Source organism: Salmo salar, chromosome 12, assembly GCF_965601325.2.
Source record: "Salmo salar chromosome 12, fSalSal1, whole genome shotgun sequence".
Lineage (NCBI taxonomy): Eukaryota > Metazoa > Chordata > Actinopteri > Salmoniformes > Salmonidae > Salmo > Salmo salar.
Window position 1 is genome coordinate 80,741,466 of NC_138302.1, and position 14,692 is coordinate 80,756,157.

General features: G+C 45.4%; 1 protein-coding gene across 1 annotated transcript in view; it reads right to left on the reverse strand.

Moving 5' to 3' along the window:
- The window catches only part of suclg2 (succinate-CoA ligase GDP-forming subunit beta), a 130,967-nt gene that overhangs the window by 4,809 nt on the left and 111,466 nt on the right, over positions 1–14,692 (reverse strand). The window contains exon 10 of the mRNA XM_014133406.3: positions 4,571–4,691. Within this exon, the coding sequence (XP_013988881.1) occupies positions 4,571–4,691 (121 nt within the window). The remainder of the gene's footprint in view (positions 1–4,570; positions 4,692–14,692) is intronic.

The following is a 14,692-nucleotide window of genomic DNA, read 5'->3' on the forward strand; positions in this document are numbered from 1 at the left end:
ACGAGACCGACTGGACAGACAGACAGACAGACAAGACAGACAAGACAGACAAGACAGACAGGAGTGGAATGGCTGTGTAAATCAATAGCAGTGGAATGGCCTGAAGGGAATATAATCCCTTTTCACTAGACCGTGTGGTGTGTTTAAGGGACTTTTATCCACACACACAGACTCATGCATACACAAAGACATGCACATTCGCACACACACTGTGGCCAGAGTCTCTGAGAGGGGCAGTAGTTCCTCATTTACATTTAGCGTGCGTGTGTGTGTGTGTTTACATCAGGCATGACTATCTGCATTGGAGAGCCTGACAACCAGGCAGTGTACATCAATAAACGAATGTCCAATGAATGAAAGCCAGCCCATTAATAAAACATCAACCACTGGCATCAAATTCCCAACGCCACATCTTGTGGTACTCTGTCGTCACAGCCAACCCCCATGTGGCCAAAGGATGCAGAAAAAAGACTTTCCAATTAAAAGTGGCAGAGTTAATCCTGGCTGATCCTTTTGAAGAGCGGCCTGCCATTATGGGGTCTGTGGTCAGGGCAGCTAGCTAGGCTGATTGATTCTGACCAATCCCGCTCTATGATGCCCCAGCCGTAATGACCACAGCTAAATCAAGGATTAAACACCACGAGGACTCTGATTCAACCCAATGGTCACCATGACCTTCTGAGCCAATCCCCAATTTGAGAGCCAGAGGCAATTTGTGACATGTTTGTGAAAAGTGAAACCGCAAATTAACATTCTTTTTTTGTGTCTTCCATGAAAAAATATTGGCAGAATACAAACACGTGTGTGTGATCAAAGCAGTATCGATCACACTAAACATGCTGCCTCCACTATTCAGGGATGTCAATCCCAGCTATGGATTTGAACACAATCATTTGCCTCTTTCAGCCCTGTGTCCAACAACAGGGAGTGTTTATCTGGGTTTTATTTGCCACCAATGCTTCTTATAGGACACATCACTGCACTCTATACTCCTCTGTAAACTGGTCATCTCTGTATACCCGACGCAAGACCCACTCCCCCCTATCTGAGATACCTACTGCAGCCCTTCATCCACCACATACAACACCCGTTCTGCCAGCCAGTCTGTTAAAGGTCCCCAAACCGCACACATCCCTGGGTCGCTCGTCTTTTCAGTTCGCTGCAGCTAGCGACTGGAACGAGCTGCAACAAACACTCAAAATGGACCGTTTTTTCTCAATCTCTTCATTCAAAGACTCAATCATGGACACTCTTACTAACAGTTGTGGCTGCTTCGCGTGATGTGTTGTTGTCTCTACCTTCTTGCCCTTTGTGCTGTTGTCTGTGCCCAATAATGTTTGTACCATGTTTTGTGCTGTTGTCATGTTGTGTTGCTACCATGCTGTGTTGTCATGTTGTGTTGCTACCATGTTGTTGTCATGTTGTGTTGCTACCATGCTGTGTTGTCATGTTGTGTTGCTACCATGTTGTTGTCATGTTGTGTTGCTACCATGCTGTGTTGTCATGTTGTGTTGCTACCATGCTGTGTTGTCATGTTGTGTTGCTACCATGCTGTGTTGTCATGTTGTGTTGCTACCATGTTGTTGTCATGTTGTGTTGCTACCATGTTGTTGTCATGTTGTGTTGCTACCATGTTGTTGTCATGTTGTGTTGCTACCATGCTGTGTTGTCATGTTGTGTTGCTACCATGCTGTGTTGTCATGTTGTGTTGCTACCATGTTGTTGTCATGTTGTGTTGCTACCATGCTGTGTTGTCATGTTGTGTTGCTACCATGCTGTGTTGTCATGTTGTGTTGCTACCATGTTGTTGTCATGTTGTGTTGCTACCATGCTATGTTGTTGTCTTAAGTCTCTCTTTATGTAGTGTTGTCTCTTGTCATGATTTGTGTTTTGTCCTATATTTTAATTGAAATGTTTATGTTTTTAATCCCAGCCCCCATCCCTGCAGGAGGCCTTTTGGTAGGCCCTCATTGTAAATAACAATTTGTTCTATTTGTTTCTCCCCTTTGCCGAAGCTACACTGCCTTTCCAATCCAAACTGTCTCAACTCCCAGCCTTTCATCCAAAGCCAAATAGAGAAATTCAATCAGCATCTCAATTTAAATGTGTTGTTTGTTTAGCTTTTAATGAACTTTGAGATTATTTTATTTAATGAAAAGCACTATAAAAGTTGAATAAATTATTATTATTAGTAGCAGTATTTACAGACTTGCCTTATTGTAACTGGCTTGGTTGTGTCCCAGAAACAGTAGTGCTGACCTTAAAAGTCTGAGGCTCCAGAGGGACAAATGGAGTGCTGTGGGCTAATGAAGAGAGTCCCTTGCTCCTTCTCTGGACAACACCAGTCAGCTGTTTCCTGACAATTATCCTAGTGACCAGCTGGGTCCCGGCACTGCGCCCAGGAGGTGCAACGCCAGCCATTAGCATACGCAGGTGAGAGGTGACCCAATCAGATCCATTGTTATTCTGGCCGTCCAGTACGCAGCATCGCATTACTGGAAACTAAGACTGTTCTCAGGGCAGGCCTGGTTGTAGCTAGATATGTTTCAGTCGCGTTGGGGACAATTTTAGCTAACCCTTTTCCTAACCATAACCTAATTCTACTAACCTGCCACGTTAATTCTCCAAACGTGCTACGAAAAATCACTTCAGTTAGTCAAAACCGGCAGACCTGCCCTCAGAACAGTCTTGCTTTCCAATAGTATGATACAGCGTCTAGCACTAATGAATGTGACTAGCGTGCGAAATGCTAGTCTTCCTCGCCAGTAAGAGGACCACACTGGATATCATGAGGGAATTCTAAATTAACTTACTAAAAATGGGAGAAGCTTACTGCAATGAATTCTAGAATAAGATAAAGCGAATGAGACCGACGTAAAATAACAGATAGTTCATAGAAAGTACTAGGGTGCAAGAAATGCAGGAAATTATGCATGTGACACAAAGGAGCAGAGATCTGGAGTAGTCAAGGAAAGGAGGAGTTGACTACAGACAGAGCTGTGGGCTGGGAGTGTAAAGACTAGTCAAACTGATGGTAGGTAGGGGTGTAGAGCTGTGGGCTGGGAGTGTAAAGACTAGTCAAACTGATGGTAGGTAGAGGTGTAGAGCTGTGGGCTGGGAGTGTAAAGACTAGTCAAACTGATGGTAGGTAGAGGTGTAGAGCTGTGGGCTGGGAGTGTAAAGACTAGTCAAACTGATGGTAGGTAGAGGTGTAGAGCTGTGGGCTGGGAGTGTAAAGACTAGTCAAACTGATGGTAGGTAGGGGTGTAGAGCTGTGGGCTGGGAGTGTTTAGACTAGTCAAACTGATGGTAGGTAGGGGTGTAGAGCTGTGGGCTGGGAGTGTAAAGACTAGTCAAACTGATGATAGGTAGAGGTGTAGAGCTGTGGGCTGGGAGTGTAAAGACTAGTCAAACTGATGGTAGGTAGAGGTGTAGAGCTGTGGGCTGGGAGTGTAAAGACTAGTCAAACTGATGGTAGGTAGGGGTGTAGAGCTGTGGGCTGGGAGTGTAAAGACTAGTCAAACTGATGGTAGGTAGGGGTGTAGAGCTGTGGGCTGGGAGTGTAAAGACTAGTCAAACTGATGGTAGGTAGAGGTGTAGAGCTGTGGGCTGGGAGTGTAAAGACTAGTCAAACTGATGGTAGGTAGAGGTGTAGAGCTGTGGGCTGGGAGTGTAAAGACTAGTCAAACTGATGGTAGGTAGGGGTGTAGAGCTGTGGGCTGGGAGTGTAAAGACTAGTCAAACTGATGGTAGGTAGGGGTGTAGAGCTGTGGGCTGGGAGTGTAAAGACTAGTCAAACTGATGGTAGGTAGGGGTGTAGAGCTGTGGGCTGGGAGTGTAAAGACTAGTCAAACTGATGGTAGGTAGAGGTGTAGAGCTGTGGGCTGGGAGTGTAAAGACTAGTCAAACTGATGGTAGGTAGGGGTGTAGAGCTGTGGGCTGGGAGTGTAAAGACTAGTCAAACTGATGGTAGGTAGGGGTGTAGAGCTGTGGGCTGGGAGTGTAAAGACTAGTCAAACTGATGATAGGTAGGGGTGTAGAGCTGTGGGCTGGGAGTGTAAAGACTAGTCAAACTGATGGTAGGTAGAGGTGTAGAGCTGTGGGCTGGGAGTGTAAAGACTAGTCAAACTGATGGTAGGTAGAGGTGTAGAGCTGTGGGCTGGGAGTGTAAAGACTAGTCAAACTGATGGTAGGTAGGGGTGTAGAGCTGTGGGCTGGGAGTGTAAAGACTAGTCAAACTGATGATAGGTAGGGGTGTAGAGCTGTGGGCTGGGAGTGTAAAGACTAGTCAAACTGATGGTAGGTAGAGGTGTAGAGCTGTGGGCTGGGAGTGTAAAGACTAGTCAAACTGATGGTAGGTAGGGGTGTAGAGCTGTGGGCTGGGAGTGTAAAGACTAGTCAAACTGATGATAGGTAGGGGTGTAGAGCTGTGGGCTGGGAGTGTAAAGACTAGTCAAACTGATGGTAGGTAGAGGTGTAGAGCTGTGGGCTGGGAGTGTAAAGACTAGTCAAACTGATGGTAGGTAGGGGTGTAGAGCTGTGGGTGTAGTACCACCTGTACACTACCCACCTTCCAGCCTGACAACCAGGGGCACTTTGAGCGCCAGCTCACGGCAAGCCTTGGTGATGCCGTTGGCAATGATGGCACAGTTGACGATGCCCCCGAAGATGTTCACCAGGATGGCCTCCACCTGTGGCCCGGAGGACAGGACGGTTATTATAGTCCTATGAAATGTTCTAACTTATAATGGGTTCTCCTATGCTGTACACCTACAATTCGTCTTACACATATTGATGTCTCCATATCTAAAATGTTTACAGTAAAGTGATAGAGGGATAGAAAAGACTAAAACAGTAAACCTGGGGCAGACAGTGTGATGTCTGGCCAGGTAGGGTATTTACACTAACAAAACACAACAGTAATTACTCAGGGCAGATGGTGTGATGTCTGGCCAGGTAGGGTATTTACACTAACAAAACACAACAGTAATTACTCAGGGCAGATGGTGTGATGTCTGGCCAGGTAGGGTATTTACACTAACAAAACACAACAGTAATTACTCAGGGCAGACGGTGTGATGTCTGGCCAGGTAGGGTATTTACACTAACAAAACACAACAGTAATTACTCAGGGCAGACGGTGTGATGTCTGGCCAGGTAGGGTATTTACACTAACAAAACACAACAGTAATTACTCAGGGCAGATGGTGTGATGTCTGGCCAGGTAGGGTATTTACACTAACAAAACACAACAGTAATTACTCAGGGCAGACGGTGTGATGTCTGGCCAGGTAGGGTATTTACACTAACAAAACACAACAGTAATTACTCAGGGCAGACAGTGTGATGTCTGGCCAGGTAGGGTAATTACACTAACAAAACACAACAGTAATTACTCAGGGCAGACAGTGTGATGTCTGGCCAGGTAGGGTATTTACACTAACAAAACACAACAGTAATTACTCAGGGCAGACAGTGTGATGTCTGGCCAGGTAGGGTATTTACACTAACAAAACACAACAGTAATTACTCAGGGCAGACGGTGTGATGTCTGGCCAGGTAGGGTAATTACACTAACAAAACACAACAGTAATTACTCAGGGCAGACAGTGTGATGTCTGGCCAGGCAGGGTAATTACACTAACAAAACACAACAGTAATTACTCAGGGCAGACAGTGTGATGTCTGGCCAGGCAGGGTAATTACACTAACAAAACACAACAGTAATTACTCAGGGCAGACAGTGTGATGTCTGGCCAGGTAGGGTAATTACACTAACAAAACACAACAGTAATTACTCAGGGCAGACAGTGTGATGTCTGGCCAGGTAGGGTAATTACACTAACAAAACACAACAGTAATTACTCAGGGCAGACAGTGTGATGTCTGGCCAGGCAGGGTAATTACACTAACAAAACACAACAGTAATTACTCAGGGCAGACAATGTGATGTCTGGCCAGGTAGGGTAATTACACTAACAAAACACAACAGTAATTACTCAGGGCAGTTGTGTGACAAGTTGAGTGTGAGCAGAGGATTAATCATGCATGTTTGTTTATAATCTCTAATCTGTAAGAGCCACTGTGTGTGTGAATGGCTTGAATGAATGGTGTGTGTGTGTTAATGATGTTCACAGACTCTTCTTGAGCCACATTCTTGAGATCTGCGTATGTAACTAAAAAAAGCCAGTGTATAGACTGAACATTGGAATACAACATATTGGTTCAAGAATTGTATTGCCGTTTGATGAGTGTGCTTTTCCTGGATTCAAGGCAGACATTGTATATGTCCTCTTTGAGGACACACTACACGGTGTGTGTTTGTGTGTGTTCGTCAGACAGCCATATTCATATTCACTACACGGTGTGTGTTAGTGTGTGTTCGTCAGACAGCCATATTCATATTCACTACACGATGTGTGTTAGTGTGTGTTCGTCAGACAGCCATATTCATGTGGAGCAGCTGTCTGTCTCCAAGGAGAAGCAGTCCTCAGGTTCAGGTGTTGTTTATCACTGTCAACTGTGACTGATACCACACTATTAGAGACAGTACCATAACCAATAACACAGGGACAGCCATGCCAAAGACACACACACATGCATTACACACGCACAGACAACATTGCTTCTCCACAGAACATTCTGTCTATAGTGAGTGAGAGGTGGTGTGAGAGAGAGTCTCATTGGTCCAGACTTGCATAAAACAATTTCACTGTCTGCCTTACATCCTGCTACTGTAGGTGAGATCTGAAGCAGGGCCTGAGTGTTCCTTTCTAAAGGTAGATGTTATCTCCACAGCCTGGAGGTTTGAGTGTGTGTTCCCCTTGGCCCTGGGTAGCTCTCGCCCCAGGCACAGACAGCAGATTGGTCTAATCCTGACACTGCCTCTGCCCAGTTACAGCATTACAATCAGACAAAATCACAGAGGTAAAGAGAGCGAGAGGAGAAAGAGCACGAGAGGAGAGTGGGAAGAGTACGCGAGAGGAGAGAGAGCGCGATAGCGAGAGGAGAGAGAGCGCGATAGCAAGAGGAGAGAGAGCGCGATAGCAAGAGGAGAGAGCGCGATAGCAAGAGGAGAGAGCGCGATAGCAAGAGGAGAGAGAGCGCGATAGCAAGAGGAGAGAGAGCGCGATAGCAAGAGGAGAGAGAGCGCGATAGCAAGAGGAGAGAGAGCGCGATAGCAAGAGAAGAGAGCGCGATAGCAAGAGAAGAGAGCGCGATAGCAAGAGGAGAGAGAGCGCGATAGCAAGAGGAGAGAGAGCGCGATAGCAAGAGGAGAGAGAGCGCGATAGCAAGAGAAGAGAGCGCGATAGCAAGAGAAGAGAGCGCGATAGCAAGAGGAGAGAGAGCGAGATAGCAAGAGGAGAGAGCGCGATAGCAAGAGGAGAGAGAGCGAGATAGCAAGAGGAGAGAGCGCGATAGCAAGAGGAGAGAGCGCGATAGCAAGAGGAGAGAGCGCGATAGCAAGAGGAGAGAGAGCGCGATAGCAAGAGGAGAGAGTGCGATAGCAAGAGGAGAGCGCGCGAGAGGAGAGCATGATAGCATGAGGAGGGAGACCGTGCGATAGCAAGAGAAAGCGCGTGATAGCAAGAAGAGAGCGCGATAGCAAGAGGAGAGAGAGCGCAATAGCAAAAGGAGAGAGCGCGATAGCAAGAGGAGAGCGCGCGAGAGGAGAGCGTGATAGCATGAGGAGAGAGACCGTGCGATAGCAAGAGAAAGCGTGCGATAGCAAGAGAAAGCGTGCGATAGCAAGAGAAAGCGTGCGATAGCAAGAGGAGAGAGAGCGAGATAGCAAGAGGAGAGAGAGCGAGATAGCAAGAGGAGAGAGAATGAGAGCGAGATAGCAAGAGGAGAGAGAACGAGAGAGAGATAGCAAGAGAGAGAGAGAACGAGAGAGACAGCAAGAGGAGAGAGAACAAGAGCAAGATAGCAAGAGGAGAGAGAGCGAGATAGCAAGAGGAGAGAGAGCGAGATAGCAAGAGGAGAGAGAGCGAGATAGCAAGAGGAGAGAGAGCGAGATAGCAAGAGGAGAGAGAGCGGAGAGTGAGAGATTGAGAGGAGAGAGCGAGAGGAGAGAGTGAGAGGAGAGTGAGAAGAGAGAGCACAAGAAAGGGAGAGTTATAGCAAGCTAGAAAAAGAGCGAGAGTAATAGATGGAGAAAGACAGAAAGAGAGACAGGCAGAGGTCGCTGTGGCTTCTGGTGGTGAGATCTGTCAATACTCCAAGCTCTGTTGAACCTTAGCCCTGCCATTGATTTCTCCCTGTAGATCATTAGACTATCTATACTCCAAGGACACCACACTAGGAAAGGTATATCTACACATCAACATACATATTACACTCGTGTAAAACTTTATACAATGTCACTCAAGGAAGCCCAATCAATGCCCATGATCTGATTGGTGGACCACCGTGGTGGCTCCCAGGTGTGATTTACTGTACATACTGTAACAGCACTGTTGTGGATCATCAAACTCAATAAAAATCATGTTCAGTAAGACAAGCACATCTCACAATTAATCTTTCCTTCACTGTGTGGTTCTGCCGGGTTTCTGGCGACACACAGAGTGATTGAAGTTTCCCATCAGCGCTGGAGGCTGATTTACAGAACACAACACAGGGATGCGCGGGGTAACACTGGTGAATGTCCTGCTATTCAGTCTCCTCACCACTGGGGGGCAATAAATATTAAGACGCTGGTTCTGAAGCTCAGTACAAGCCCTATTCTGTTGCCATCAGCAGCACATTTTTCAATCCCAGCTCTATTCAGTAGCACCATATTTCTTCCATTCATGAGTGTCCTATTAACATCTATGTATATAAATGATACATGAGACATGATTTATGTATGCCCGCATGCAAGTAAAAGCAGTTTATAGAAATATGGATGAAAAATACTTGGCTTCACTTCAGTGGAGTTTTGTCATTCAAAAACATGTTAAACAGAGCAGCCCCCTAGCCCATGTACAAAACATCACCTTTCACCAAACAGGCTTTTAACAGTTGCAACACAATATTTCAGACATGTTTGGTTAAGTGTGATCACTAGCCATGATTCCAATGTAGAGATTTCAAACCAAAAATCTATCGTTACAGAGTTAAGACTAGGCACACGTGATCAACCACCTGCTGTCACACAGCACCACCATGAGCAGAGGTCTAAAACACACTCTAAGTTCCTTGTATGCTCAGTGTTCAGGAAATGGATGAAGACAACACCACATTCAGAAAGCTCTTTGTAAATATGTTATTCACATCAGGCTTCAATGACCTTTATACTGTGTAACGTGTCACCTCCGTCACCAATGTGTTGCACCTGGATGATGCACGGCAGCCACATACTGGCTACATACTGTACTGTCTTTAGAGACGTTGAGCTGCAGTAGAACCACAGAGCCTCTCCACCGTAGACCTGGCTCTTTAAATGTCACACTGATTCATAGCAGAGAGGAATGTTGGGGTCAATCCCTTTGCTTCAATTCCTTCTCCATTCAAAAGTCAATCTTACATGTGATCCAGTCGATTCGAGCTCGGACTCAAACTCTGACCAACCCAAAATCACACTAAGATCAATTCAAATCCACTCTGATGCAATTCAATACCATACATTAAACTATTCTCCAATTGCCCCGTGATACAGTAGCCTCATCATTTGAGCTAGGATAAATATAGGCTATAGGCTATTTATTTATTTGCAGCAGAGCATAAAGGAATAAAGTATATTGTACCAGGATCCTTTGAGAACCTTTGTGCCTTTAACGTATGAGGAGTTCTACCTGGCCCAGTGAATGATTCAAACTTCACATAATAGGATCATAGCAGCCTCCGCTCCAATACCATCAAGGCTCTTTCACATCAAACTGCGAAAGAGCTTCACAGTAGAAACAGGCTTTTCAGCCTCCATTATCCAGCCGGCTAACTGCATTTAAGACAGGATGAAATGTAGCCTTGTAGACTCTACGCTGACAGAGGAACTGCAAATCCCCAGTGTCAATGCATTTTATAAAACACATTCATATTTTATGCCTATGCCTCATGTTCAACACAATATGAGGATGAATGTCATATCACTGACTGGTATATACACAACATTATAACCCCACAAGTCAATTTGTCCAGCCCCAAATCAACCCATGATACCTACAAAATGGACATGAGGAGAAACCATAATATTTCTCCCCTATAGACCTGTCAACACCTAAAAAGTGATTTTATTCCACTCATTTTAACTAACCAGCCATCCAGCATTGCATTTCCTCTGTCTGCTGCCAGCATCCCTGTGGTAAGTGTGTACTGCTGAATTATCACTCCCACACACATTTAGCACTGTGCTTCACACTAACAGCAGTGTACCCCTGCTGACCACTGCTAATCTGTCACAGGAAACACATATCTTTTGTTGTAGCCTAGCAAATAGTCCAGAAACATCTGGAAATCCTTGGTCTCTCTGTGGCCTATTAAGGGCATTGTTCTGCTTTATCTGGTGGCAGCAGCCTTCTCTGACAGGCCTGCTGGTCCACCGGGCTGCACCACCCAAAACAGGGGCCAAAGGTTAACATGCAGCCTTTCCAAATGAAGACAGGGCCTACAGGCACTAATGATCTACCATGAATCAGCAGTTCAGCTGTCGTATTGGGCCCAGTTCTATTTAGGTCCCCACCACCTTCCCACAGGTAGGTGAGAGGAATAGTTTGAAAGCTCCACTTAGCCTATTGGAGGACCAGGTGAAGCAATCACCATATAAAGCAGAACTCCTCCTCACTACATCAATGGAGCTCCCAGTTTATCCCGAAAACAAATAACCGATTGAACCCACCTCAAAATGACTTGTCACTTCTGAGGACAAAAAACACAAATGTGGTCAGTCATACAACACACATGCACAGCATGGATATTAAATAGCATATGTACGTTTGTGTATAGTGTAACAAACAGAACACTTGGCCTGGACAATAAGACAGTCCATTTGATTGTAGTTTTTGTATCCTCCTCCTGGCTTTCTCTTTTGGCACCATCTTATTAAATCTAAGGGCTATTTTCCTCTCTGCAAATCCATTCCCTCTGGTGTGCTACTCTACAGAGAGCGAGAGAGAGCGAGAGACAGACAGAGATAGAGAGAGATAGAGATGCGGGGGTATACATATCGTGGTGCAGTGCAGGCCCTGGATCCTATTGAAGGCTGGGATTGGGCCTGGCGAGGGGGATAAGAGGGAAATAATTATCCAGGCTGTTGAAGCATGACAGCTCCTCCTCGCCCAAAGTGAAAGAGATGAAGCATTATGTCAAGAAAGCCTGCTCACAAACACATCTTGACACCGCCATCTAAAGTTTCACTTCATTTTAAGAAACCCTCAGTGACTGACGGCTACCTTCGTGATCAATGGACGGGAGACGCTTCTCTACCGACACACAGAGAAATATGGCTTTACTGAGTCTTTACACAGGCTTTGCTGCGGCTTTACTGCAAACATTGTCCCTCTTAGTAAAGCTTTAGATAAACAAATGTGTGTGCAAATGTCATTTGGAAGATATTTGTATGTGAAAGTATAGAAAATGTAGCTATAAAAATAGCTGTAGAATTAGTATGATTCTGTATCAAAGACCATTCTCTCGTTTCTTCCAAATCCATGTCCTTTTCCTGGAATACCCAAGTTATTTTCCTGGAACACCCAAGTTATTTTCCTGGAATACCCAAGTTATTTTCCTGGAACACCCAAGTTATTTTCCTGGAACACCCAAGTTATTTTCCTGGAACACCCAAGTTATTTTCCTGGAACACCCAAGTTATTTTCCTGGAACACCCAAGTTATTTTCCTGGAACACCCAAGTTATTTTCCTGGAATACACAAGTTATTTTCCTGGAATACACAAGTTATTTTCCTGGAACACCCAAGCACCAGGTAGGTGACTGTCCATATATCATGACAAATCCAGAAACCATTCATTGCATTGGTCTTCACTAGGTATCAAGAAACATGAATGTCAACACTTTGTTGAGCCCTGAAATGACCTAACAGTGACATAGCACAAACCAACCCACTCTGAAACACAATGCCCTATCCTATACGTCCTTCTCTCTCTCCATCTCCTGACACATCCAGCTGTCCTGAAAAGCTCTCTATGCTGTGAGATCTGAAGATAGCCATGTCCTTCTGTTCCTCAGGCCCTGTTGCCACGTGACTGGCCAGCACACTCCCCTCTACGCTGAAGAAAAGAAACCAATCAAGGTAGAAATGGGTTTGCAGCAAGCCAGGGGAGGCACAGGCGAAGATGCAGGGGACGGGGGGGACAACAGTGTCCCTGTGAATTGATACTGGAGCCAGTCATTTCCGCCTCAAGGTCCATCTCTCGTGAGAGAGCAGAGGTGTTGAAAACTGTGACAGCTGGCTCTCAGTGAACCCATCTCCCAAGTCGTCCTATCACTCAGACACTTTTCAACACACTCGCCAATATGGCCGAGACAAAGCAACTACCAAGAGACTAACCACAAGTTTAAAAGACACCAAACCACTCATACACACAGACCCACACACACTCAAACTAGTTGTATAATGTTATAAAACCTAATGCATTCATATTTTTATTTCACTTGTTGAATCCTTCAGTCATTGAGTAAAGTACATGGCACTAAACTACCAAGTGCTCTATCAGTTTACAGCGTACAGACAAGAGACAGTTTTCTGAAGGTTGTGGTAGGGGACAGACATCAAGGCGAAGTTAAATGTAAAGCATGGCATTAACAATGGCATTTCATCTATTGACACAATAGGGGCTGTTTAATGTAGACAGCCTGATCTACAGAAGTGGAATAAAAACTCCTGATGGCATTGGATTGTCTCATTAAGTTTCTCGTTGAGTCAGTGTTAGAAAAACCAAATAAACCAATTCCAATTTGTGCTCATGTCTGCAAGCTGCTGGCCTCCATGCTCACACACGTACCTCTGCACCCCATCCATCCTACCCTGACTGAACCAACAGCCCCAGCCTCTGATCAGAGCTTTCTCCCATCCCATTGCTGTTCCCCAGGTCACATCATTCATATTCTCTCTATGCTACCAGGCACCGAGTGCTCACCAGGAGCCCTGGGGGCCTCATCGAGTTTGGAACCCGACTTTGGAAAAGACTGAATTGCACTTTGTAGTGCACTTCACCTATCCCATTTTTATGGAGATGGCGGCGTGCACTGTGTTGGATCATGTCTTTGTTGTTGAGTTTGAAGTGACTATTAAAACACAGAGGCATATCTGATGGAGCCGTCTGTCTGTCGAACGACCCTGCACTTGGTCATGTCCCTCAGCGTTTGCCACCGATAGTTTTTTAATCAGATGGGAGAGCAGAAAAAAAAGTCCACAACAAAAAGGGCTCTAAAGCAAAAGTCCAATTTACCATCAGTAATCCAGTCTGGAGATTTAGTAATTTGACACTAGAATGGTTTCATGGGAAATCTATCTACTGTCAATACGTGGTCCTAAAGAAGGAGAATGCAAGCAATCTAGTGTGAAAGAGAAAAACGGGCTCAAGTTTGCCAAGTATGAGAAGAGTAGTGAGACAGAGAATAGGTGGAAAACACATCTGAGGTCAAATCTTGACCGAAAAAAGGTCAGGTAAGAGGACAAGAGTGAGCAACAGGGGGATGAGATGACAGAAAGACAAGGCAATGAAAGATGGAGACTGGCAGCAGGCAGACTGTACAGGAGAGAGAACGGAGCACAGAGACCAGTACTGGCAGGGGACATTGTCAGATGTCAGTCAGGGATGTAGAACTCATTTCCCGCTGCTCACCTCAGGATCTTGTGCATGTTCACACACATACACACACACACGATGTAACTGCCATGGTGCTGTGATAAAGGCAGAGACTGTACAGCAGGCATATTATTCATCCCGAGGGCCGCATGTCACCGCTGACAGGCAGACATAAATATTCCTCAACCCTTTCAGCAAGGGTTAATGGCTGTCGATCAGTAAGGGATGGGAAGGGGCCAACAGAGATATGCAGGGCCACGTGTGCATACAGGCACACAGTATCGCTCCATTCAAAGCACTACTGTTTGAGGGTAGAGTGTGAGCGCTGTTAAGATTAGACTGGAAAGGAACACACACACAGACAGCCACACACACATCCAAACCCCTCAAACTATCAGACACATACACATAGTACACGCACAGACATTGTTAAATGTGAACAGTGATTACTATACACAATCCTCAGATATTTCTCCTTTCAATCATTGCAGAGCTCAGCCAGCAAAGTGGTGCTCTGCTCAACTCAGCTCCGAGCGAGAATTACTTTATTAAAATGAAGGAATGCATAATAGCAGGGAATGGCATACATAATCACCTCTGAGACCTAGCACAACAAACCAGCGCTGAATATAACAGACCAACATTCCTACTTTGTTCATAATGCTACATGGCCAATCAAATTTTAATTTATTCTAATGTATTCACACAGAAGGTCAATTATCCAAATGATTCCAGTTCAGATTGCACCTGATCTTGGGAGACAATGAGCCATATAAATGGCAGCTGGGTTGTTTTGCAAGGCAAATCATCTCCAACTTCTTTTTATCACTCTGCTTGCATAGACACACCACTTTTCTTTAGAGAAGTGCATTTGCTAATGGGTAAACAACTTGGCGTTTTAACCCACAGCACTGAAGCAGCCAGGCAGACAGACAGGCATGCATGC